The sequence below is a fragment of the Centroberyx affinis genome, unplaced genomic scaffold (genome assembly GCF_046629955.1).
Source record: "Centroberyx affinis isolate AG114_WGS23_722 - 3 ecotype Tasmania unplaced genomic scaffold, CSIRO-AGI_Caff_v1 ptg000402l_1, whole genome shotgun sequence".
In the NCBI taxonomy this organism is placed as follows: domain Eukaryota; kingdom Metazoa; phylum Chordata; class Actinopteri; order Beryciformes; family Berycidae; genus Centroberyx; species Centroberyx affinis.
The window spans coordinates 103011-126513 of record NW_027279070.1 but is presented as its reverse complement, the minus strand read 5'-3'; the positions used below and the strand labels follow the sequence as shown (position 1 = coordinate 126513).

Below are 23503 nucleotides of genomic sequence, written 5' to 3'. Positions count from 1 at the left end.
AGGATCTGCTGCAGTTTAAATGATTTAACTACAAAGAGAAGACTAGTTACAGTGGAGAGAAACTCTAAGAACCTGGAATAAAGTTAGATCAAATAAATTTAACACTTCAGACGAAGAACCAAAGAAGACAGGATGAACTTTTACCTGCAGTCTAAATACAGAGAAAATTCACTTTAACAAAGTAGAGCTCGTCTACTTTGAGGTAATGCAAAACATTTTTTATTTATTTGAATGTTATTATAGATTATTTCAATATTTATTAACTTTTATTTTTTCCATTTAGCTTGCTCTTAATTATTCAATAACATTTCCATTATTTATCTTTTGAGCACTTTGAATTTTCCTTTTATGTTTTTTATATTTATATTGTCATTCCTATGCTGGACTATTTTTTTATGTAATTTAAATGTAATGTAATAGTTTATTGTTTACTGTTTTTAATCCATTTATTGTTTTAATCAATCTATTTTATGTAAAGCACTTTGAGTTGAATTCTATGTATGGTGCTATGTAAATAAACTTATTATTATATTGTTGATGTTTTTATATTTTTGTTATTTCCTGTTGTTGTTATAGATGTCATCCACATCACCATGACAGCAACATCATCATCAGGACAACATGGGCACATGTTGATGACATCACAGATTAGAGAGTTGATTATATTCACTGACTGTCCTGGAAATAAGAATAATGGATATAAAATGTTTATATAATGAATCCTTAAAATGACAAGTATTCCCCTTGCAGACATGGATGGCTTGTGTTCATGATATCATCATCTTCATCATTATAAGCATCATCATCATCATCATCTTCATCATCATCTCTAACTGTGCTGTTCCACTGTTACAGAGACCTTCACTGGTAAAATCTTCAGAGAGAAATCTTTCACAGTGTTAATGAGTGGAAACAGCCTGTCAGTGAAAGTGTGTGTGAAGGTGTGTATGTGTGTGTTAGTATCAGGATCAGAGAATGACAGCTTTCCTCTGTTCCAGTCCAGATGCAGTCTGATCCTCTGGAGCTTCTTCTTCACTGGGAGAACAGTGTCTGGATCTGATGGGGAGGCTGCTCCGTATTTACCATCATAGAACCACATTTTCCATAATTCAGACCATATGCGTCCCTTCCTCTGGACAGACTCTGCTGCCACACCCAAAAACCAGAATGTACTGTCTCCAACCTCAACATCCCAGCTGTGAGTTCCTGAGTTAAAGCCCTCAGATCCCAGGACAGAGCAGAGCAAGTCAAACCTCTCTGGGTTTTCAGGAAGCTTCTGTCTCTCTCCACGTCTCACACTGGTCAGATCTTCAGACAGGATGAGTGCTGGATGGGCAGTGTTTGGATCCAGAATCACAGGAGTGTAGGAGACCATCTCCTTCATCTTGTCCCAGACTGTGAAGCTCAGGTTGCCCAGGTGTTTGGCCTCGTCTATCAGAGCTCCTGAGACCAGCTGTGGATCCTCCAGCAGGGGGCGCTGGACTCTTTCCACTGTAGCCTTGTAGTTCTGCAGGAACGAGACGTCTTCAGCTCTCAGCTCCTTCTCTATGGCTCTGACTGTGTCTGAAAGAGCTGCTATCTCTCTGCTCAGACCCTCAATCTTCTCCTTCATCGTCTGACTCTTCTGCTCCTCTTCCTCCCTCAGTGCAGTGATCCTGGCCTCCTCTTCCTCTAATAGAAACTGGTGAAGCTTGTCAAACTCCTCCTTAATCTGCCTCTCTGTGTATCGGACCTGGACCTTAATGTATTCTGCTGTTTGATCAAAGTTTCCTTTAACTTGATTAAAGAGCTTCAGTTTCTCCTTTAAGGACTTCAGTGATTCCTGAAGTTCCTCCTTGTGATCCTGTGCAGCTTCATCGATGGGTCTGAATCTGTGGTTGGTGTGTGTTTTTGAATCTCGACAGACAAGACACACTGGCTGCTGATGGTCCAGACAGAAGAGCTTGAGTTTCTCAGAGTGCAGACTGCAGAGAAGCTCAGATCCTGCTGAAGCTCTCTGATCTCTCTCCAGTAAGAAAGTCTCACACAGGTTCTTTAACACCAAGTTACAAGGTGGTTCACTGTGTAAAGATATTTCCTTACAAAGTGGACACTCATGTATTTGTTTCTCTGTCCACCAGCTCTGCAGACAGGCTTTACAGAAGCTGTGGCTACATGACAGGACGACAGGATCTTTAAAGATGTCACAGCAGACAGAACAGGAGAGATCCTCCTCTGATCTGGAAGACATTTTCTCTCTCAGTGAAGCTAAAAACTCACCAGACAGAGCGCTCAAACAGGAAGTCAGTCAGTCTTTTGTTCCCTGAAAGTTACTTTCACTTTGAGTCGTGTTTCTTCTAAAACTCCCAAGTCAGCAGCAGGTTGAAGTGGCAGCATTCCCAGTCTTCCAGTATTCCCTCCTGTAGCTGTCCTCCCTCAGTGGAAGTCGTGGGTTTGGTCTTAAAGTGAATCTTATCATCTGTCTCTCGGTGTGTGTCTGTTCTCAGTGAGGAGTGGAACAATAATAACATCTGTTTCCTGGTTTGTCGGAGTTGAGTCAGAGAAAGGGGCGGAGCTTTGTCAGGCCATTTCTCCTAAATGCTCAGCTGTTTACTGTAATAGAGTTGAGATGTGAAGACGTGGGCGTGACTATTTCTTGGTTTCTGGAAGCAAAAAAACCCATTCATTTTTCACATACACATGGTCACGTGACACGCCGTTCGGAGTGTTGCAACAGTCGAATGACCTGAACCGCGACACAATGAGGCAGCAGCTCAAACGAATAGCAGCTGAGGGTGTGCATCCTTTACAGTGACTGTATTCAAACTTCTGTAGTCTACACAGAAACGCCATGTGCCATCCTGACCATCACCACAGGTGCTGCCCAGGGGCCGTGACTAACTTCCACTATTCCTTTTTCCAACATCTCATCCACATGTGACTGAATCGGTGTCTGCATTTTTGGGGAAGTGCGATATGCACGCTTCCTAACTGGGGGTGCAGGGTTTGTGTAGATTTTGTGTTTGACAATGTCTGTATTACCAAAGTCTGTGCTGGTTTTACACATCATGGTAAGACGAGAGCAAGTTGTGTAGTTCAGACCTCTCTGCACTTGTCCGATCTCCACACTTGACATCGAAAAGGAGTTTGGTTGGCCGTGTGACATTAGCTGGCAGACTGGATGGCGGTACTAGGCCGGTGGACACCTTACATACAGGGGCTGAATCCTGGATTATCTCAGTATCAGATACTGGGGTGAACTGTCCTAACTGCATGCCTGAATGAAGCACCATAGGGCAATGTGTAAGGTTGATGATGCGTGCAACAGTACAGCCATTTTCAGCCGTAGACAGTGTCGGCCAACTGCAATGCCATCCAGTTCTAGTTGCCGGGGTTCAAGACAGGCGCTGTAGCTGCCTGGTATGCCTGCATTGAGTACAGGGGGAATCAAGACAACTTTGCAAGTCATTTCACAGCGTGGAGGGACAGTGGTGTTCTCCATTATTTGTGCTGTACAACTAGCAGGTGCCAGTTCACTTTTTCTAAGTAGGGGCAGGACATCATCACCCAGATAGCACAGCCCTCTCCCCATGTCCAGAATAACACTGTGAGGAATGAGAAAGTCAAAACCTAATATAAAGCCTTGATTGACATTTCTGATGACGTGCACTTCATGTTGCAGAGTTTGAGACCCTAGCTTAAAGGTGATGTCTACCATACCCAATGTATCCAAACTTTGGCTAGTCACAGCTTGTGACATGATGAACTTCTTTTTAATGGGTCTTTTTGCTAGGGAAGGAATTGACATTTTGGGGTCAGTGGTGCACTGATGTTGTCTGTTATTGTCGCGGATGGAGGCGACGTGATTTATGACTATGGGTTGTCTCCTGGGTTTTGGGAACAGACTATTCAGCCAGAGCTAGAATGTGATGTATATTGTGTCCATTGGGCGCGCTGTTTCTTTTAAAAACTTGACTCTTAGGTGACCTCCCCCTCTGACCCGGAAGAGGGTTGGCGACAGGACTATAAAAGGGGATGCAACCAGATTATGGCAGCTCGGGGGGTGACCGGACAGCCGTGAGATCGAACGGGGCGACAACTCTCAACGCTCGCCATACTGCGTAACAGGGACGGTCGATTCCTACTCAGATGGTGTGAGTGTGGTGGCGTGTGTTATGTGGACTGCGTGTCCTTACTGCTGCTGCTCTGTGTCTTTCCAGCCTACCACCGCTCCTGCTACCAGCCCGCTCCTGTTGCCGCTCCTGCTGCCGCTCCTGCTACTATTCCTGCTACTGCCGCCGCTTCTGCCGTTGCTACGGCTACCGCTCCTGCTACCAGCCTGCTACTGCTGCCGCTCCGGCTACCGCTGCGACTACCGCTCCTGTTACTATTCCTGCTACTGCTGCTGCTCCTGCTGCCGCTCCTGTTACTGCCACGGCTACCGTTCCTGCTATCATCGTGAGTCTTCTGATCCGCCATACGCTGCTGACCACAGTTTGCTCCTGCTGCTGGAATCCATTGTCCTCTCCGCGCCTGCTCACTCGCCGAGCGAGGAAGGAAACCAGGAGAACGCGGATCGCGCCCGATAAGTACAATTTTATTTCCCAACTCACCAGGAAAGGACAGAGGGCGTTCCGGTTGTGAGTTGGGCCGGACATTTTAAAAGTCTTATTTTGTTTCTGTTTTTTTGTATTAGGTGTCATGTCTTGTTTGTATAAATGTGATAGGTTAACTATACTTATGTTACAATTGTTATAAGTTTCCGGGTTAGGCTAGCTAGTGGGGTTGCTCTTCTACAAAGCCTTAAGCTGCAACTCTTCGTTTGTATTTTTGCAGTGTCTGCCATATAACACAGTTTGTAGTGGAGTGGAATTATGAGTGCAGTGAAATGGTAAATTCCAGTGAGGATCTGAAACTTTAATTGGAGTGAGTCGGTGTGAAGTTCACTTTGCAGACGAAGGGTTGTCAGTGTGGGCGAACTAATTGTGGGATAATGGCTGAACTCATGCTGCTGTGTTAATCCTCTGTTACTTATAACTTTTGCTTATTTGGTTCATTTACTAGTTGATTTGTGTGTGTAGGAATATTTTAATAATAAATATTGTAATTTTGTACTTCTAACTGCTGGTGGTCATTGGGGGATCCAGAGAGCCATTTGTGGTGACATTATTTCAGTGAGGCAGACATCTGGGGCTTCCAGAGAAGTAGCTGATGAACGCCCTGCATCATCAGCTAATGGTCGTTTCCCTGTGGAAATCTGCGATGATCTTTGTTGCCACTCTTAGTGGGGTATTGCTGGTCCCAATCCTTTGGTTGCCGTGTTTGGCCTTTGTCCCCGTACTCTGGGAACAAAACATGTTTGGCATAGGGACTCGGGCTTCGGCAGTGAGAGTCATAGTAGGGTCTGTTGGGAGAGGGTTGTCTCCCTCTCTTTTCCTCAAGGGCTAAAGTCATGGTCTGAGTAGGGGGTATCTCTGTAAGGCTGTCGGTACCTGTCAAGTTCCCTGCGGGTGTAATCCTGATGGCGGCGAGTCCTCTGAGGAGAATAGCGTTCTGGGGAATGCGAATATCTGGATGGGGAATGTCCATAACCTGAGCTCCATGCATTTGTGGGTCTATCTGGGCTTATCCCGTAAGGTGAGGGAGATCTTTGAGGACGCACAAGCATGTGCCGGTCATGGTGGTGCACGCTGTTTTGCTCATCCAGCTTCAGTCTCAGTGCATCCAGATCCTTACTTAAGTCTTTAACATTAGCAGTGAGGTTCTGGACTGTTTTTCTGAGTTCAGTGTTATTTTCACAAACCGAATTAACTGACTGCATTGTGCCAATATCTCTGATAGCGACATTAGCTGAGGACACTGGCATTACTAATCTAGCTGCTTGGCGAGCCCGTTCAGCTTGGGAGGCGACTTCAAAAGCCTCAGTGAAAGTTTTCACCCCTCTTTCATGACACTTGACTTGAAGCTCCTGATCCAGACCAGCAATGAAGCGAGACATTTTAATAATTCTGAAGCATTGTGCTCAAAATCTGGGAAAGCTTCTTTGACAAGCCCGCATACATCCGCAGCATAAACTTCCATTGCTTCATTAGGCAGTCTATGCCGGGCATTAGGGAATGTTTGAAGTGATGCAATTTCATCCTTTTGGCCAAAAGCTGTCTGCAAGTGCTTCTTTGCTTCAGTATAAGAGCCCTGAGTTTCCCGGGGCAGATTATCCCAAACGGGGATAGTAATGACTATCTGACTCACTGTACTTCAAGCTAAAGCTAAGCTAGCGGTTAGCGTGGCTATCGTTAGCCTATAGCTTCAGAGACTCACAAAGTTGAGCAGAATCCCAACGGACGATATTCCACCGGAGGACGTCCCACCGCTGCCACCACTGTAAGAGACGTGGGTGTGTGTGAGGGAATAAATCAGTCCAACACGTTCTGGGTTTTTCTCCCATTACCCTTCTTTTTCCTTCACTCCCCCCTCAACTCTCTCCCTCTCTCTCTTCTACCCCAAACTCAACTCCCCGAAACCACCCGCTGTCTGAACAGCACCGCCAAGTGGCTGACTCTAGAATATCACCCAAACATATGCAGACAAGATAACAGGCAACATTCAATACAAACACAGTAAACCCATGTTTAACTTATGTTTACACAACCTTTGCCCATAAAACACAATTTCACTCTTACAGCTGTGTCGGAAAAACTAGCGTAAATGGAAAAAAAAAGCTAAGGTACAAGGCTGTGTCCATCTTGGTGTTAGAGGGTAAAGAAACTACTCATCCCAGACAGAAGTGCGCCATCCAAGTCCTCCAATCACAGAGCTCGCTCCGTGGTCTTGTCATGTTGGAGAGACAAACTATATCTAGAGCTATAGTCATACATGATAGATCTAACGCTACAACCACGGCCTGTAAAGGGTTACAACGTTCAGACTAGAAGAACACGGTCCAGTGTTTTGTACCTGGCTGCAGCTATCGGTCAGGAGAGAACAACTGCTTCTTTCTACCGCTTTTCATCGTCTCTGTTTGTTTCCATAAGAATGTCACCAACATTTTAGCCAACATGATGCCAGAATAAACAGCGAGGTTTTCCCGACCGTTATAAGACGTTTTTCACAGCGCCTAAGCCGAATGAACAGAAAGAAACTATGCTGAGACACGTTTGTCATTCCTGGTCGAGCCGCTTCTGTCCTCTCGTCTGCTCTCTGTGTCGGAGTTTCACCGTGGGCGGGGCTCAGGCAGCTCCTCCACACACACACACACACACACACACACACACACACACAATTTGACTCGAACACAGTAGGAGGGTTAATGTGTGTTAACAGAATATTGAACTGGGGAACATAGGACCCTGGGAACATAGATACGCTCCTGACTCAGCAAATTATGAAGATTACGTTCCTCCACTTGTGGCGATCTGCGCCTTTAAGAACGCACCCCCCCCCCACGTCACACACACACCCCCATAGACGGATCAATGGCTATTTCAAAAGCTAATGGCGCCTACTCACAGGCCGACACATGCAGGAAGAGGCCAGTCCGTCCCAGTGTCCCGCGTTAGCCTGCCAACCCCTGGCAGCGAGTAAAAGTCCGCCGTTTTGTAGGCCAACCGTCGATACAGCCCGGAATCACCTTCTCTTCCCAAACACGCCATTTATTCTTCAACCCACCGCACATCGCCCCGGCCGACTATTCCCGGGAGCCGCTGCCACGTCTGTATCGGAGTACGCAACCGGAGGTAACGCCGGGGTTTTCCCGGAGACCCGCACAAAGCTGTTTTGCTCTGGTGAGAGCGTTCACTTGGGAGCCGTGACTCTGACTAACCCGACTGTGGAGCTGACTGTGGGTTGGGGTGGTTCGGGACTAAACTGGTATTTGATTGCTGTTCACTGTGTATTGAATTGCTGTTGGTTGAGGTTGTTCACTGTGTATTGAATTGCTGTTGGTTGAGGTTGTTCACTGTGTATTGAATTGCTGTTGGTTGAGGTTGTTCACTGTATATTGCATTGTTGTTGGGTTGGGAGTTGCACTTACCTTTGCTGTACAATACACTGTGGGGATCATTGAATTTGGCTGTGTTGTGTGTTTTTTGGCTTGCCGATATATGTTGTGTGCTACGGGCCGTTTGAGGGATAGGCATGGACCAGGTCCTTTGTAGGGTTGACCGGCTGGGCACGTATTATTATTTTCTTTGTCAGACTGAGACACTGACCGACAACCCCTGGCTACCGCCAGCAACCGCTACATAAAAAGTGGCACCCCAGATGGGACCTGAAAATTTAACAAACTGGTCGTGTGTGCACACACAAAGAGCAAGCAAAACCTACGCCCTGGCATTGACGACAAACAACACTCAACTGAACGCAGACCATATTTATTCAACACAACCTCATTTTAAGGGACAATAAACGGGCATGGCAGAGTTGCTGGATTTGCTGGATCTCTCCTGGGAAGCATTGCCCTCTGCTGGCCAGGAGGGCCAATTGCCACTTCCTCCTCTCCCCACCAGTCAGGTATGCTCCGAGCAAGGGAGATTGCCATCTGCTGGCCAAGAGGACCAAATGCCACCTTTTCCCTCCATAAGCCAGGGAACCTCCATGCAGGGCGTTCTGCCCTCTGCTGGGCAGCAGGAGATTTTTAATTCTGGACAAGGCAAGGGAAAGGACAAAACCACTCTATCATTACTGGACATGGAACTCACGGGAGATGAACCTCTTGCTCCTCCACTGTTAAAGCCTCCGGATAACACAAACATACAGCACACTTTGGCAGATCTGCAAAGAAGCCAAACGAAAATGTATGGTCTAATTCATCAGTGGAAAGCAGAGCAACAAACCAATAATCAGAAAATGCTGGACATTCTGTCTGCCTTTAAACATGCCTTTGCTGTAAAGCAGGAACAAGGACAGCAACAACTAAAGGACTGCTTCATACAGCATACAGAGTATCTCAGGATGCAGTTCACAGACACTCTCAAGTGGAGGCTCCATCATCACCATACAGAGATGCTTAAGGACATCAGTGATATAATGACTCCAATGGTGGCCACTGTCACGCACCTGCAGGAAGAAGTAACAACATGTAAGGAGCAATTGCACAGTATGGTGGAGGGAGTTAGCGCCATCAAGGAACAAACCCTCCGAACACCACACTCTTCATTGCAATCGACTGCAGTACAGACAACCACCATTCCACCTCCACCTCCCTCCGCCTCCCTACCTACGGTGCAACCAGAAATTAAAGCCCAGCTGCGATTGCACTCTACCATGCAACTGGGGGGTGGTCCAGAGCCTTTCCCATCTCCGGTGGGCTCCCCTATCCAGGGAGACCTGAGGGGAAGGTTAATGGGGAAAAGTCCAATTAAATTGCAGTTTCCTTGTTTTGGCAGGATGAGAGATTGTACGGATCCTCTAATGTACCTGGAGCAGTGTCGGGACTATCTGGCTTTGAACCCCCTCACGGATGAGGAACTTCTCGCCACCCTCCGCAATGTCCTGTTTGGCACAGCTCGCGACTGGTGGGATGTAGTGAGGTTGGAAACCTTCACCTGGAGGGACTTTGAGCATAAGTTTCTGTCAGCCTTCCTCTCCGAGGATTATATTGATGAACTGGAAGAGCGGATCAGGACGCGGGTGCAAGGCGAGCAGGAAAGCATCCGGGACTTCGCTTACATGTACCGAGCACTCTGCCGCCGCTGGAAACCGGATATCTCTGAGGAAAAAGTCATCCAGCTCATACTAAAGAACATACGGGCATCTTTGGCGAGCCAGCTGAGGAGCAGTGGTGTCCAAACAGTGGATGCCCTGGTGAGGCTCGGCCAGCAGCTGGAGAAGGACAGAGAGAAGCAACTACAGCAAGAGACTCCCCAGAAATACCCCCCTGACACCAATAGATATCAGACTGTAGCAACGCCCACTTCTACCCCACCCACATCTCTCACTCCTGCAGCCGCAAGACCGGCTCAACCTTTCTGTTGGCGGTGTAAAGGATCCCATTCACCACACAATTGTCCAAATATTTCTACTAATAAGGGGAAGAATCAGAAGCCTACTTACCAGCCTCCACCTCCATCTGGGCCATCCACCAGCAGCAATCCTACAATGCACGCAGTGTCATATCAGCAGCCGGGGGAGAGAGCCTTCCCCTTCACCGCTTCCAGACCTCTTCCTCGCCAACTGGTCGTTCCTATAACCATTGGCTCAGTGAATGGCAGGGCTATGGTAGATTCAGGTTCATCCTACACGCTTCTGAATGAGGAGTTGTGGCAGGCCACTAAGGTGGAGGACAAGAATTTATATCCCTGGGATGGGAAACCCCTGTATTTGGCTGACGGGGGGGAGAGATGGCCATTGGGATGGCAACATGTTGTGGTGAAATTGCAGGATCATACCTGTACTCTGCCAGTGGTAGTGCTTTCATCTGAAAGCCTTGCCTTTCCTGCAGTCCTGGGACTGGACTTCCTGAGCCTCAGTGGACTGCAAATGGATGTTGGACAGAATTTGTACTGGTTCAGGAGCAACAGTGGAAAAAAATATTGCTTTGAAAAGGACACTAATAACTTTACCGAATGGACTGGGAGGAGCCTGCTTTCCTTTTACTCTGCCCTTGATCCCCGGAGTGCCGCTCCTCCTACCCCCTCCAGCCTGGATGCGGAGCTGTTTCACAAGGCAGTGGAGAGAGCTAAGTTGGAGGGAGATGGAAAGAATCAGTTCTGTGACCTGCTACAGAGGAATGCTGACGTGTGCACCTCCTCTTTGGGCCGAACCAATGTTCTGACACATAAAATCTTTGTTACTCAGGACCTTCCCATCAAACAAAAACCCTACCGAGTCTCCCCAGCGAAACTCAAGGTGATAAAGGAGCTAGTGGAGGAAATGCTGGCCGCTGACATCATCGAACCCTCATCTTCGGCTTGGGCGTCTCCGGTGGTCCTCATTCCTAAAAAAGATGGGAAGCCCAGGTTTTGCGTGAACTACATTAAACTCAACGCAGTGACCCACACCGATGCTTACCCTCTGCCTACTATACAGGAAATTCTGGACTCCCTTACAGGCTCAGTTGTTTTCTCCACCATCGACCTCAACAGTGGCTACTGGCAGTGCCTGATGGATGAGAACAGCGGAGACAAAACAGCCTTCACCTGTCCCTTTGGACTCTACCAATTCAAGGTCATGCCCTTTGGTCTCAAAAATGCACCAGCAACCTTTCAGAGGCTGATGGAAATGACCTTGGGAGAGCTGAGAGGCAACATCTGTTTTGTTTACCTGGATGACATCATCATCTACTCTCCCTCGTGGGAACAGCACTTCAGTGACCTGCAGGTGGTTTTCCAAAAACTCAGAGAAGCAAGACTGACTGCCAACATGAAAAAATGCAACTTCTTTCAAACCTCCCTCAAGTTCCTGGGTCACATTGTATCTGCCGCCGGTATCCAGGTGAATCCAGACAAAACCAAGGCAGTAGAAGAATTCCCAGTGCCAACTAACCTCAAGGCAGTCCAGTGGTTCCTTGGCATGTCCGGCTGGTATCATCGGTTCATCCCGAACTTTTCTCAGCTGGCCGAACCCCTGAATGCACTGAAGCGCAAGGGAGCCAAATTCAAGTGGACACCTGAATGCCAGTCTGCTTTTGAAACCCTGAAGACATGTCTGGTCTCCCCACCCATCCTTGGGTATCCCAACTTTGACCTCCCTTTTGTGGTTTACACAGATGCCAGTGACGTGGGCCTTGGAGCTGTGCTTGCCCAGAAAACCGGGCTTGGATCCGAAGAAGTTCTGGCATATGGCAGCAGGAGCCTAAACAAAGCAGAGCGCAACTATTCAGCCACGGAAAAGGAGTGTTTGGCTGTGGTATGGGCCTTGGAAAGGTGGAGATATTACCTGGATGGAAGATTCTTCACAGTAGTCACCGACCACTCAGCGTTGCTATGGGTCTTCAAAATCCAGAGGCCCAGTGCACGACTCACCAGGTGGGCCCTCCGGCTACAGGAATTCAATTTCGCTGTGGAATATAGGAAAAGAAAATATAACACCGTTCCGGATGCCTTATCCAGAGCCCCTCATGATTCCACCACCACTGCCAGCCACCAATTACCACCTGCCTGCGCCACCCTGCTGTCAGTCAAAGGGGAGGGAGGAAAGGATTTGCCCATCTCGGATGACCAGATATGGAGAGCACAGCAGGACGACCCAGACTGCCAGCAGTTGTACCAGGCTGCCATGGACAAGGGAGAAACCACCTTAACAGACTCCACAAAGTACACCATCTTGGAGGACAAAGTCTATCGAGTGCTACAATTGCCTCATAAACCCATCTATCAAATCCTCATACCTGAAAGTCTCCGACCACAACTGCTACAGATGATCCACGAGGACCCTTTGGCTGGTCATCTCGGCAGGTACAAAACCTACAAGAGGTTGCAAGCTCTGGCATATTGGCCTCGAATGAGCCTCGAGGTCAAGACTTTCGTTCAAAACTGTCACGTGTGTCAGCGCTTCAAACCTGAGAGTCGCTTGGTCGCCGGGAAATTGCAGCAGACCGTGGTGAACCACCCTTGGGAGATGCTGGGTGTAGACTTGATGGGCCCCTTTCCAAGGAGCTCCAAGGGAAATGTCCACCTGTTGGTTTTTGTGGACTACTACACCCGTTGGGTGGAGCTATATCCCCTACGGAGAGCCACAGCAGAAACGGTGTCAAAAATACTCACCCAGGAAATTCTCACCCGATGGGGGGTCCCCAACTACCTTCTGTCGGACCAGGGAAGCCAGTTCGTCTCTGCCATCTTCCAAGCGACCTGTGAAAAATGGAGCCTGAAACAGAAAATGACCTCAGCTTACCATCCACAAACCAACATGACCGAGAGGATAAACCGGACACTAAAAACAATGATTGCCTCCTATGTCGGAGAGAACCATAAACACTGGGACAAACATCTACCTGAATTCCGTTTTGCCCTCAATTCAGCCGTCCACGAATCAACTGGAGTCACCCCTGCGGAACTGAACCTTGGACGGGCCCTCCGAGGACTGGCAAACGCCCTACTCCAGCCAAGGGAAGCCACCCCTGACTCATCAAACTACAAAACAATAACCAAACTTCAGGACCTTACCGCATTCGCCCAGTGTAACCTCCAGAAAAACAGAGAAAGGCAAAAACGAAATTACGACAAGACTCACCGAGATCAGCAATACCAAGAAAAAGACAGAGTATGGCTCCGGTCCCATCCAGTATCTAAAGCAGAAAAATCATTTACTGCCAAACTGACTCCCAAGTGGCTCGGTCCATACCGAATTGTTGCTGAAGTGGGACCGGTCAACTACGACATTGTTCTGGAGGACAGTGGAGAGAACAGGAAGGTGGTGCATGTGGCACGATTGAAACCCTGCTATCCCACAGCTAAAGAAGTTGAGGAGCTGGAGAAAAGGTGCCTCTTGGACATTTTAATGAGGAAAGTGACGATGAGGAATTTCTGGGCTTCCCCGCTAGCTCACCTACCTCTGCAGGAAAACTTCCGTTAAATGAAAGAACTGAAAGTGAGGAGGAGGAGGAGGACAAAGAAAAAGATAATGAAAGCTTGCAGACATGCAGCTTTTCTCCAAGGGGGGAAATGTGTGGCGATCTGCGCCTTTAAGAACGCACCCCCCCCCCCACGTCACACACACACCCCCATAGACGGATCAATGGCTATTTCAAAAGCTAATGGCGCCTACTCACAGGCCGACACATGCAGGAAGAGGCCAGTCCGTCCCAGTGTCCCGCGTTAGCCTGCCAACCCCTGGCAGCGAGTAAAAGTCCGCCGTTTTGTAGGCCAACCGTCGATACAGCCCGGAATCACCTTCTCTTCCCAAACACGCCATTTATTCTTCAACCCACCGCACATCGCCCCGGCCGACTATTCCCGGGAGCCGCTGCCACGTCTGTATCGGAGTACGCAACCGGAGGTAACGCCGGGGTTTTCCCGGAGACCCGCACAAAGCTGTTTTGCTCTGGTGAGAGCGTTCACTTGGGAGCCGTGACTCTGACTAACCCGACTGTGGAGCTGACTGTGGGTTGGGGTGGTTCGGGACTAAACTGGTATTTGATTGCTGTTCACTGTGTATTGAATTGCTGTTGGTTGAGGTTGTTCACTGTGTATTGAATTGCTGTTGGTTGAGGTTGTTCACTGTGTATTGAATTGCTGTTGGTTGAGGTTGTTCACTGTATATTGCATTGTTGTTGGGTTGGGAGTTGCACTTACCTTTGCTGTACAATACACTGTGGGGATCATTGAATTTGGCTGTGTTGTGTGTTTTTTGGCTTGCCGATATATGTTGTGTGCTACGGGCCGTTTGAGGGATAGGCATGGACCAGGTCCTTTGTAGGGTTGACTGGCTGGGCACGTATTATTATTTTCTTTGTCAGACTGAGACTCTGACCGGCACCCCCTGGCTACCGCCAGCAACCGCTACACACTACAAACTGGATTCTGTGACAAAAACATGAACTGGACATTTTCAGTTTAGGAACTAAAACAACTTGGTTAAGGTCAGTGAAAGGCTTTGGTCGGTTAAATAAAAACTTTAGCTACAATTTAAAACTTGACCCACTGTAGAAATCCTTTTTGTAGAAGCTGGGACTTTAACTCAGTTGTTGGAGTTTAAGGTAAAAGCTTCCACCCATCCACCATCCTGACCACTACACCTTTACTGTCCACTGCACTATTTCAGTGTCAGACTGCTTCTGGTTTGTAGTTTGGAGCCTTCTTCACGAAGGCCTTTCATGGTGGGAACACACACTCCTCTCACTTCTCATGCACTGAGCAACATTTGGTGAATATTTCACAAACTTTCAGGAGACCAGCTGAAGCCCTGAGTCAGCAGAATCTAGACATGATGACAACGCTGCTGAAATCACAGTCAGGAAATCTGAACACATTTCCCTCTTAACTTCATTCTTTATTGGTTTTACATGCAAAGTTATCCAGCAGTAAATTAAAATAATCACAGCAGGTAAAATATTACAGTGCTAACAACATAATCAGTAATTTACATTTTGATTATTCAGCTGATTTTCTTCTGCAGAGTGACTCACAATGAGTGCAACAGTAGAGAAAGCTTCAATTCCTAAATCACCAACATTACATGAAGTCTGAATCCAAAATGAAATCCCCACCTTTTAAATAAAGTGACAAACTGATATATCATGCAGAATTAAAATGATGGTACTTTTTAAAGGAGTCTAGATAACTGAAGTCCTCGGTTGACAAAATGAAAACTCTTTTACAGACAGGATGGTCTGGATGTTGGAGATGTTGAACGACAAACTATGAGGTTCTGATTTATTTTCCCAAATGGATATAAAGAGTTTTGTAAATGAAGAGTTCAGCTGAGCCTGGATCTGTTGCTGTAAATATTAGAGTCAGTCCAGGATCTGCTGCAGTTTAAATGATTTAACTACAAAGAGAAGACTAGTTACAGTGGAGAGAAACTCTAAGAACCTGGAATAAAGTTAGATCAAATAAATTTAACACTTCAGATGAAGAACCAAAGAAGACAGGATGAACTTTTACCTGCAGTCTAAATATAGAGAAAATTCACTTTAACAAAGTAGAGCTTGTCTACTTTAAGGTAATGCAAAGCTATTTTTATTTATCTTTATTTTTAATTTTTATTTAATTTATTTTTATTTATTGTTGTAATCAATCTATTTTATGTAAAGCAATTTTAGATGAATTCTATGTATGGTGCTAAATAAATAAACTTATTATTATATTGTTGATGTTTTTATATTTTTGTTGTTTCTTGTTGTTGTTATAGATGTCATCCACATAACCATGAGAGCAACATCATCATCAGGACAACATGGGCACATGTTGATGACATCACAGATTAGAGTTGATTATATTCACCGACTATCCTAGAAATAAGAATAATGGATATAAAATGTTTATATAATGAATCCTTACAATGAAAAGAAAAAAACAGAAATAGATTGCTTGTGTATTTGACGACATCATCATCATCATCATCATCATCATCATCATCATCATCATCTCTAACTGTGCTGTTCCACTGTTACAGAGACCTTCACTGGTAAAATCTTCAGAGAGAAATCTTTCACAGTGTTAATGTATGGAAACAGCCTGTCAATGAAAGTGTGTGTGAAGGTGTGTATGTGTGTGTTAGTATCAGGATCAGAGAATGACAGCTTTCCTCTGTTCCAGTCCAGATGCAGTCTGATCTTCTGGAACTTCTTCTTCACTGGGAGAACAGTGCCTGGATCTGGTGGGGAGAGTGCTCTGTATTTACCATCAGAGAACCTTATTACCCAGACTCCAGACTGTATGAATCCCTTCCTCTGGACAGACTCTGCTATCACACCCAGTATCCACCCTGTATTGTCTCCAACCTTAATATCCCAGCTGTGAGTTCCTGAGTTAAAGCCCTCAGATCCCAGGACAGAGCAGTTGGGGTAAAACCTCTCTGGGTTTTCAGGAAGCTTCTGTCTCTCTCCCCATCTCACACTGGTCAGATCTTCAGACAGGATGAGTTTTGGATTGGCAGTGTTTGGGTCCAGAATCACAGGAGTGTAGGAGACCATCTCCTTCATCTTGTCCCAGACTGTGAAGCTCAGGTTGCCCAGGTGTTTGGCCTCGTCTATCAGAGCTCCTGAGACCAGCTGTGGATCCTCCAGCAGGGGGCGCTGGACTCTTTCCACTGTAGCCTTGTAGTTCTGCAGGAACGAGACGTCTTCAGCTCTCAGCTCCTTCTCTATGGCTCTGACTGTGTCTGAAAGAGCTGCTATCTCTCTGCTCAGACCCTCAATCTTCTCCTTCATCGTCTGACTCTTCTGCTCCTCTTCCTCCCTCAGTGCAGCAATCCTGGCCTCCTCTTCCTCTTGTAGAAACTGGTGAAGCTTCTTAAACTCCTCCTTAATCTGCCTCTCTGTGTGTCGGGCCTGAACCTTAATGTGTTCTGCTGTTTCATCACAGTTTCCTTTAACTTCATTAAAGAGCTTCAGTTTCTCCTTTAAGGGCTTCAGTGATTCCTGAAGTTTCTCCTTGAGATCCAGTGCAGCTTCATCGATGGGTCTGAATCTGTGGTTGGTGTGTGTTTTTGAATCTCGACAGACAAGACACACTGGCTGCTGATGGTCCAGACAGAAGAGCTTGAGTTTCGCAGAGTGCAGACTGCAGAGAAGCTCAGATCCTGCTGAAGCTCTCTGATCTCTCTCCAGTAAGAAAGTCTCACACAGGTTCTTTAACACCAAGTTACAAGGTGGTTCGTTCTTTGAAGATCTTTTCTTACAAACTGGACACTCATGTTTTTGTTTCTCTGTCCACCAGCTCTGCAGACAGGCTTTACAGAAGCTGTGGCTGCATGACAGGAGGACAGGATCTTTAAAGACTTTATAGCAGACAGGACAGGAGAGATCCTCCTCTGATATGGAAGACATTTTATCTCTGAGTGAAGCTAAAAACAAACCAGACAGACCGCTCAAACAGGAAGTCAGTCAGTCAGTTGTGGCACCACTCCCTCCGCTAGAATGTTCTCTGAAAGTTACTTTGACTTTGAGTTGTGTTTCTTCTAAAACTCCTGTTCAGTGTGAGGAGTCAGCAGCAGGTTGAAGTGGCAGTATTCCCAGTATTCCAGTATTCCCAGTATTCCAGTAATCCCAGTATCCCAGTATTCCCTCCTGTAGCTGTCCTCCCTCAGTGGAAGTCGTGGGTTTGGTCTTAAGGTGAATCTTATCGTCTGTCTCTCCGTGTGTGTCTGTTCTCAGTGAGGAGTGGAACAATAATAACATCTGTTTCCTGGTTTGTCTCAGGTGAGTCAGGTAAGGGGCGGAGCTTTGTCAGGCCATTTCTCCTAAATGCTCAGCTGTTTACTGTAATAGAGTTGAGATGTGAAGACGTGGGCGTGACTATTTCTTGGTTTCTGGAAGCCAAAAAACCCATTCATTTTTCACATACACATGGTCACGTGACACGCCATTCGGAGTGTTGCAACAGTCGAATGACCTGAACCGCGACACAATGAGGCAGCAGCTCAAACGAATAGCAGCTGAGGGTGTGCATCCTTTACAGTGACTGTATTCAAACTTCTGTAGTCTACACAGAAACGCCATGTGCCATCCTGACCATCACCACAGGTGCTGCCCAGGGGCTGTGACTAACTTCCACTTTTCCTTTTTCCAACATCTCATCCACATGTGACTGAATCAGTGTCTACATTTTTGGGGAAGTGCGATATGCACGCTTCCTAACTGGGGGTGCAGGGTTTGTGTAGATTTTGTGTTTGACAATGTCTGTATTACCAAAGTCTGTGCTGGTTTTACACATCATGGTAAGACGAGAGCAAGTTGTGTAGTTCAGACCTCTCTGCACTTGTCCGATCTCCACACTTGACATCGAAAGGGAGTTTGGTTGGCTGTGTGACATTAGCTGGCAGACTGGATGGCGGTACTAGGCCGGTGGACACCTTACATACAGGGGCTGAATCCTGGATTATCTCAGTATCAGATACTGGGGTGAACTGTCCTAACTGATTATCAAGTCTCCTTCAGCGATGAAGCTACTCTCAGCCATTCCTGAAGATGGCACCCCACTGATTGTCATGGGGGACATGAATATCTATCTTGACAAACCCCAAGCGGCTGACTTCCTTTCACTACTGTCCTCATTTGACCTCAAACTGGTCTCCACCGCTCCCACACACAAAGCGGGCAATACACTTGATCTGATTGTGACTCGAAACTGTTCCACGCCAAATCTGACTGTCACCCCCTTACATCTGTCAGACCACTTCTTTGTCCAATTCATGGTTTCCTTGCCGGAACATCCTCACATTCCGCCGCAAATGGTCTCCTTCAGACGGAACCTCCGGTCCCTCACACCGGCTCGGCTCTCCGACGAGGTCTTGGCTACCATGCCCCCTCATAAAGAGTTCTCCTCACTCCATGTCAATGAGGCTACAGACACACTCTGCTCCTCACTAGCCGTCTCTCTAGACAATCTCTGCCCACTCTCATCCAAACCTGCTCGTAAAACCCCCACTAGCCCATGGCTCACCGGTGTCATCAGAGAGCAACGGGCGGGACTCAGAGCAGCTGAGAGAAAATGGCGCAAATCCAGTGATCCCACTGACCTCACTGACTATCAAACTCTCTTATCGGCATTCTCCTCCCATCTAAAAAGTGCCAAGACCACTTACTATCAGGAGAAAATCAGCCGCGCCAAGGACGCTCGGAAATTATTTTCAGCTTTTAATTCACTCCTCAAACCTCCACCACCTCCACCCTCAAGCTTGCTCATGGCTGACCTCTTTGCATCCTTCTTTACTGATAAGGTTTCTACCATCAGTAATCAGTTCTCTGAGCCTGACCAACTCAGTATGCTGCCACCAGCTAACAGGACCTCACTCCCTGCAGTCACGCACATCATCAACTCCTCACTTACAACGGGTGTGTTCCCCACTGCTTTTAAGCAAGCGCGGGTTAGCCCGCTGCTAAAGAAACCTACACTCAGCCCATCTCAGGTTGATAATTACAGGCCGGTTTCACTACTCACCTTCCTTTCCAAAACACTTGAGCGTGCGGTCTTTAATCAAGTCTCTGAATTCCTTTCTGAGAACAACCTGTATGATCCTAACCAGTCTAGCTTCAAACGTGGACACTCTACCGAGACTGCGCTCTTGTCTGTAGTGGAAACACTGCGATCAGCTAGAGCTGCCGGTCAGTCCTCTGTCCTACTGCTACTTGACCTATCGGCCGCCTTTGACACGGTTAACCACCAAATCCTCCTCTCCACACTCGCTGAGCTTGGCTTCTCAGGATCTGCTCTCTGCTGGATTGAGTCCTACCTCTCAGGGAGATCCTTTAGAGTGTCTTGGAGAGGGGAAGTGTCTAAATCCCACTGCTTGTCCACAGGGGTACCTCAAGGGTCAGTGCTTGGACCCCTTCTCTTTTCAATATACACCACCTCACTGGGTGCAGTGATCCGCTCACATGGCTTCTCATACCATTCATATGCTGACGATACCCAGCTCCTCCTATCGTTCCTGCCAGACGACCTCACAGTCTCGGCGTGGATATCGGCATGCCTCGCCGATATCTCGGCTTGGATGAAAGAACGCCACCTTCAGCTTAACTTGTCAAAGACTGAGCTCCTTGTCATCCCAGCCAGTCCCTCTGTACAACAACAGATCAGTATCCAGCTCGAATCAACTCAGCTCATGCCCACAAAGTCTGCCAGAAACTTGGGTGTCATGATTGATGACCAACTAACCTTCAAGGAGCATGTGGCTTCTGTTGCTCTGTCATGCCGATTTGCTCTGTACAATATCAGGAAGATCAGACCCTACCTGTCTGAGCATGCAGCACAACTCCTGGTACAGGCTCTTGTAATATCACGCCTTGACTACTGCAACTCCTTACTGGCAGGGCTCCCGGCATGTAGCTCAAACCTCTGCAGATGATCCAGAACGCGGCGCCGCATCTGGTCTTCAACCAGCCCAAAAGAGCACATGTCACTCCGCTGTTCATATCCCTCCACTGGCTCCCAGTTGCTGCCCGCATCAAGTTCAAGTCCTTGATGCTCGCCTACAAAACAATAACCAAAACGGCTCCGACCTACCTGAACTCCCTCATTCAGGTCTATGCTCCCTCCCGCTCACTACGCTCTGCCAAGGAGCGGCGCCTGATGCTGCCATCACTGCAAGGCCCTAAGTCTCTAGCCAGACTCTTCTCTTCTGTGGTTCCCCGGTGGTGGAACGAGTTACCAAACTCCATTCGATCCGCAGAGTCCCTCTCAATACTTAAGAAAAGGCTAAAGACCCAGCTCTTTAGCAAATACCTTCTCACCTAATGGCCCGGGTAACCAAAAGAAAAAAAATAAAAATAAAAATGTTGCTTCTATGCACTCTATGCATTGCCTCATAGCACTGCCTTGTAGCACTTATGTCCTGTTGGACCAGAACTTAGCTTTCTAGCACTTACTCTTGTTGTTCTCTCCTAACTAGAACCTTGCTTGTGTTGTATGAAAATCTCACGTGTAAGTCGCTTTGGATAAAAGCGTCTGCCAAATGTGAAATTGTAATTGAAATTGTAATTGTTGTAACTGCATGCCTGAATGAAGCACCATAGGGCAATGTGTAAGGTTGATGATGCGTGCAACAGTACAGCCATTTTCAGCCGTAGACAGTGTCGGCCAACTGCAATGCCATCCAGCTCTAGTTGCTGGGGTTCAAGACAGCCGCTGCAGCTGCCTGGCATGCCTGCATTGAGTACAGGGGGAATCAAGACAACTTTGCAAGTCATTTCACAGCGTGGAGGGACAGTGGTGTTCTCCATTATTTGTGCTGTACAACTAACAGGTGCCAGTTCACTTTTTCTAAGTAGGGGCAGGACATCATCACCCAGATAGCACAGCCCTCTCCCCATGTCCAGAATAACACTGTGAGGAATGAGAAAGTCAAAACCTAATATAAAGCCTTGATTGACATTTCTGATGACGTGTACTTCATGTTGCAGAGTTTGAGACCCTAGCTTAAAGGTGATGTCTACCATACCCAATGTATCCAAACTTTGGCCAGTCACAGCTTGTGACATGATGAACTTCTTTTTAATGGGTCTTTTTGCTAGGGAAGGAATTGACATTTTGGGGTCGGTGGTGCACTGATGTTGTCTGTTATTTCAATGAGGCAGACATCTGGGGCTTCCAGAGAAGTAGCTGATGAACGCCCTGCATCATCAGCTAATGGCCGTTTCCCTGTGGAAATCTGCCATGATCTTTGTAGCCACTCTTAGTGGGGTATTGCTGGTCCCAATCCTTTGGTTGCCGTGTTTGGCCTTTGTCCCCGTACTCTTGGAACGAAACATGTTTGGCATAGGGACTCGGGCTTCGGCGGTGAGAGTCATAGTAGGGTCTGTTGGGAGAGGGTTGTCTCCCTCTCTTTTCCTCACAAGGGCTAAAGGCATGGTCTGAGTAGGGGGAATAGCGTTCTGGGGAATACGAATATCTGGATGAGGAATGTCCATAACCTGAGCTCCATGCATTTGTGGGTCTATCTGGGCTTATCCCATAAGGTGAGGGAGATCTTTGAGGATGCACAAGCATGTGCCGGTCATGGTGGTGCACGCTGTTTCGCTCATCCAGTTTCAGTCTCAATGCATCCAGATCCTTACTTAAGTCTTTAAGAGTAGCAGTGAGGTTCTGGACTGTTTTTCTGAGTTCAGTGTTATTTTCACATACCGAATTTACTGACTGCATTGTGCCAATATCTCTGATAGCAGCCTCAGTGAAAGTTTTCACCCCTCTTTCATGACACTTGACTTGAAGCTCCTGATCCAGACCAGCAATGAAGCGAGACACACTGCTCCCCAGCGGAGGATGATTCCTCGTCAGACATGATGAGTTTCCCTCCTCTCTTCCTCTCTTTCTCTCTTTTATTATTTTCTTTAGCTGTCAGACGGAATCAGATGACCGAAACACGGTTTCTAAACTCACTTGAAGCTAACAAAAAAAAAAAAAAACGGGGATAGTAATGACTAGCTGACTCACTGTACTTCAAGCTAAAGCTAAGCTAGCGGTTAGCGTGGCTATCGTTAGCCTATAGCTTCAGAGACTCACAAAGTTGAGCAGAATCCCAACGGACGATATTCCACCGGAGGACGTCCCACCGCTGCCACCACTGTAAGAGACGTGGGTGTGTGTGAGGGAATAAATCAGTCCAACACGTTCTGGGTTTTTCTCTCATTACCAGAGGTGGAAAGAGTACTGACAAATCCTACTCAAGTACAAGTATTGTTACTTCAGTGAAAATTAGCAAGTACAAGTAAAATTATTAGTCCAGGAAATTACTCAAGTAAGAGTAAAAAAGTAGCCTATTTAAAAGTACTCAGGTAAAGTACATTTGCGTTACTTTAACAATGTTTTATATTTTAATTATCTCGAAAACAAACGCCCATTGCTCCGAAAATACACACTCTCCCTGCAGTTAGAAAGATTCATGGCCTGCAATCAGCCGGCCCTGCCTCCTAATGTTTCATACCTTGTTCACACTGAATCTTCCAACGTTTCTCAAACAAACAGAAGCACATGGCTAATTATTATGCAGAATGACGTCATCAGACTTTCCCGGGTGCAATGGAGGAAGCTGGCTTTTGGAGTAAATATCGGTCGGAGTAAATATAGGATTGATATAGGATTATATAGATTATATAGAGGATTGATAGAGTAAATATCCGACCTCCCGGTCGGATATTTACTCTATCAATCCTTTAACAATCCTGTTTCCCTGGTTGGAATTCTGCAGCGTTACATGCAGCAGTGATATTACGATGGTAGTGAGGCTTAATCCCCTAACAAGAACAATCTACTCACGTTTCCTTCATGGACGCACATGGTCTGATGTTTGGAGCAGCCGAGTGGTGTAGTTGGTAAGTTACCGGACGTCAGTTCCGACAGCCATATATATACACAGATGCTCCCAATCAACCAAGGGAAAGAGGGTGTGAAACATTAGGAGGTAGGTCCTCCAATGGGACATTTTT

At 46.9% G+C, this 23503-nt stretch overlaps 2 protein-coding genes across 3 annotated transcripts; both read right to left on the bottom strand.

Moving 5' to 3' along the window:
• Positions 1-509: 509 nt before the first annotated feature.
• On the bottom strand, positions 510-2444 carry LOC139641827 (E3 ubiquitin-protein ligase TRIM39-like). 2 transcript variants are annotated; one of them, XM_071516445.1, is made up of 2 exons: positions 2062-2444; positions 510-1992 (listed from the first exon to the last, which is right to left on the bottom strand). In XM_071516445.1, exons 1-2 carry the CDS (start codon positions 2228-2230, stop codon positions 830-832), a joined length of 1332 nt encoding a protein of 443 aa, XP_071372546.1. In that variant the 5' UTR covers positions 2231-2444; the 3' UTR covers positions 510-829. The 2 variants fall into 2 exon arrangements, with proteins under 2 accessions (XP_071372546.1, XP_071372545.1); XM_071516444.1 differs by having other exon boundaries at positions 510-2444.
• A 12450-nt stretch (positions 2445-14894) lies between these two features.
• On the bottom strand, positions 14895-17407 carry LOC139641831 (nuclear factor 7, ovary-like). The gene has a single exon (XM_071516449.1). The coding sequence runs from the start codon at positions 17405-17407 to the stop codon at positions 16007-16009; it is 1401 nt and encodes a 466-aa protein (XP_071372550.1). The 3' UTR covers positions 14895-16006.
• Positions 17408-23503: the final 6096 nt, after the last annotated feature.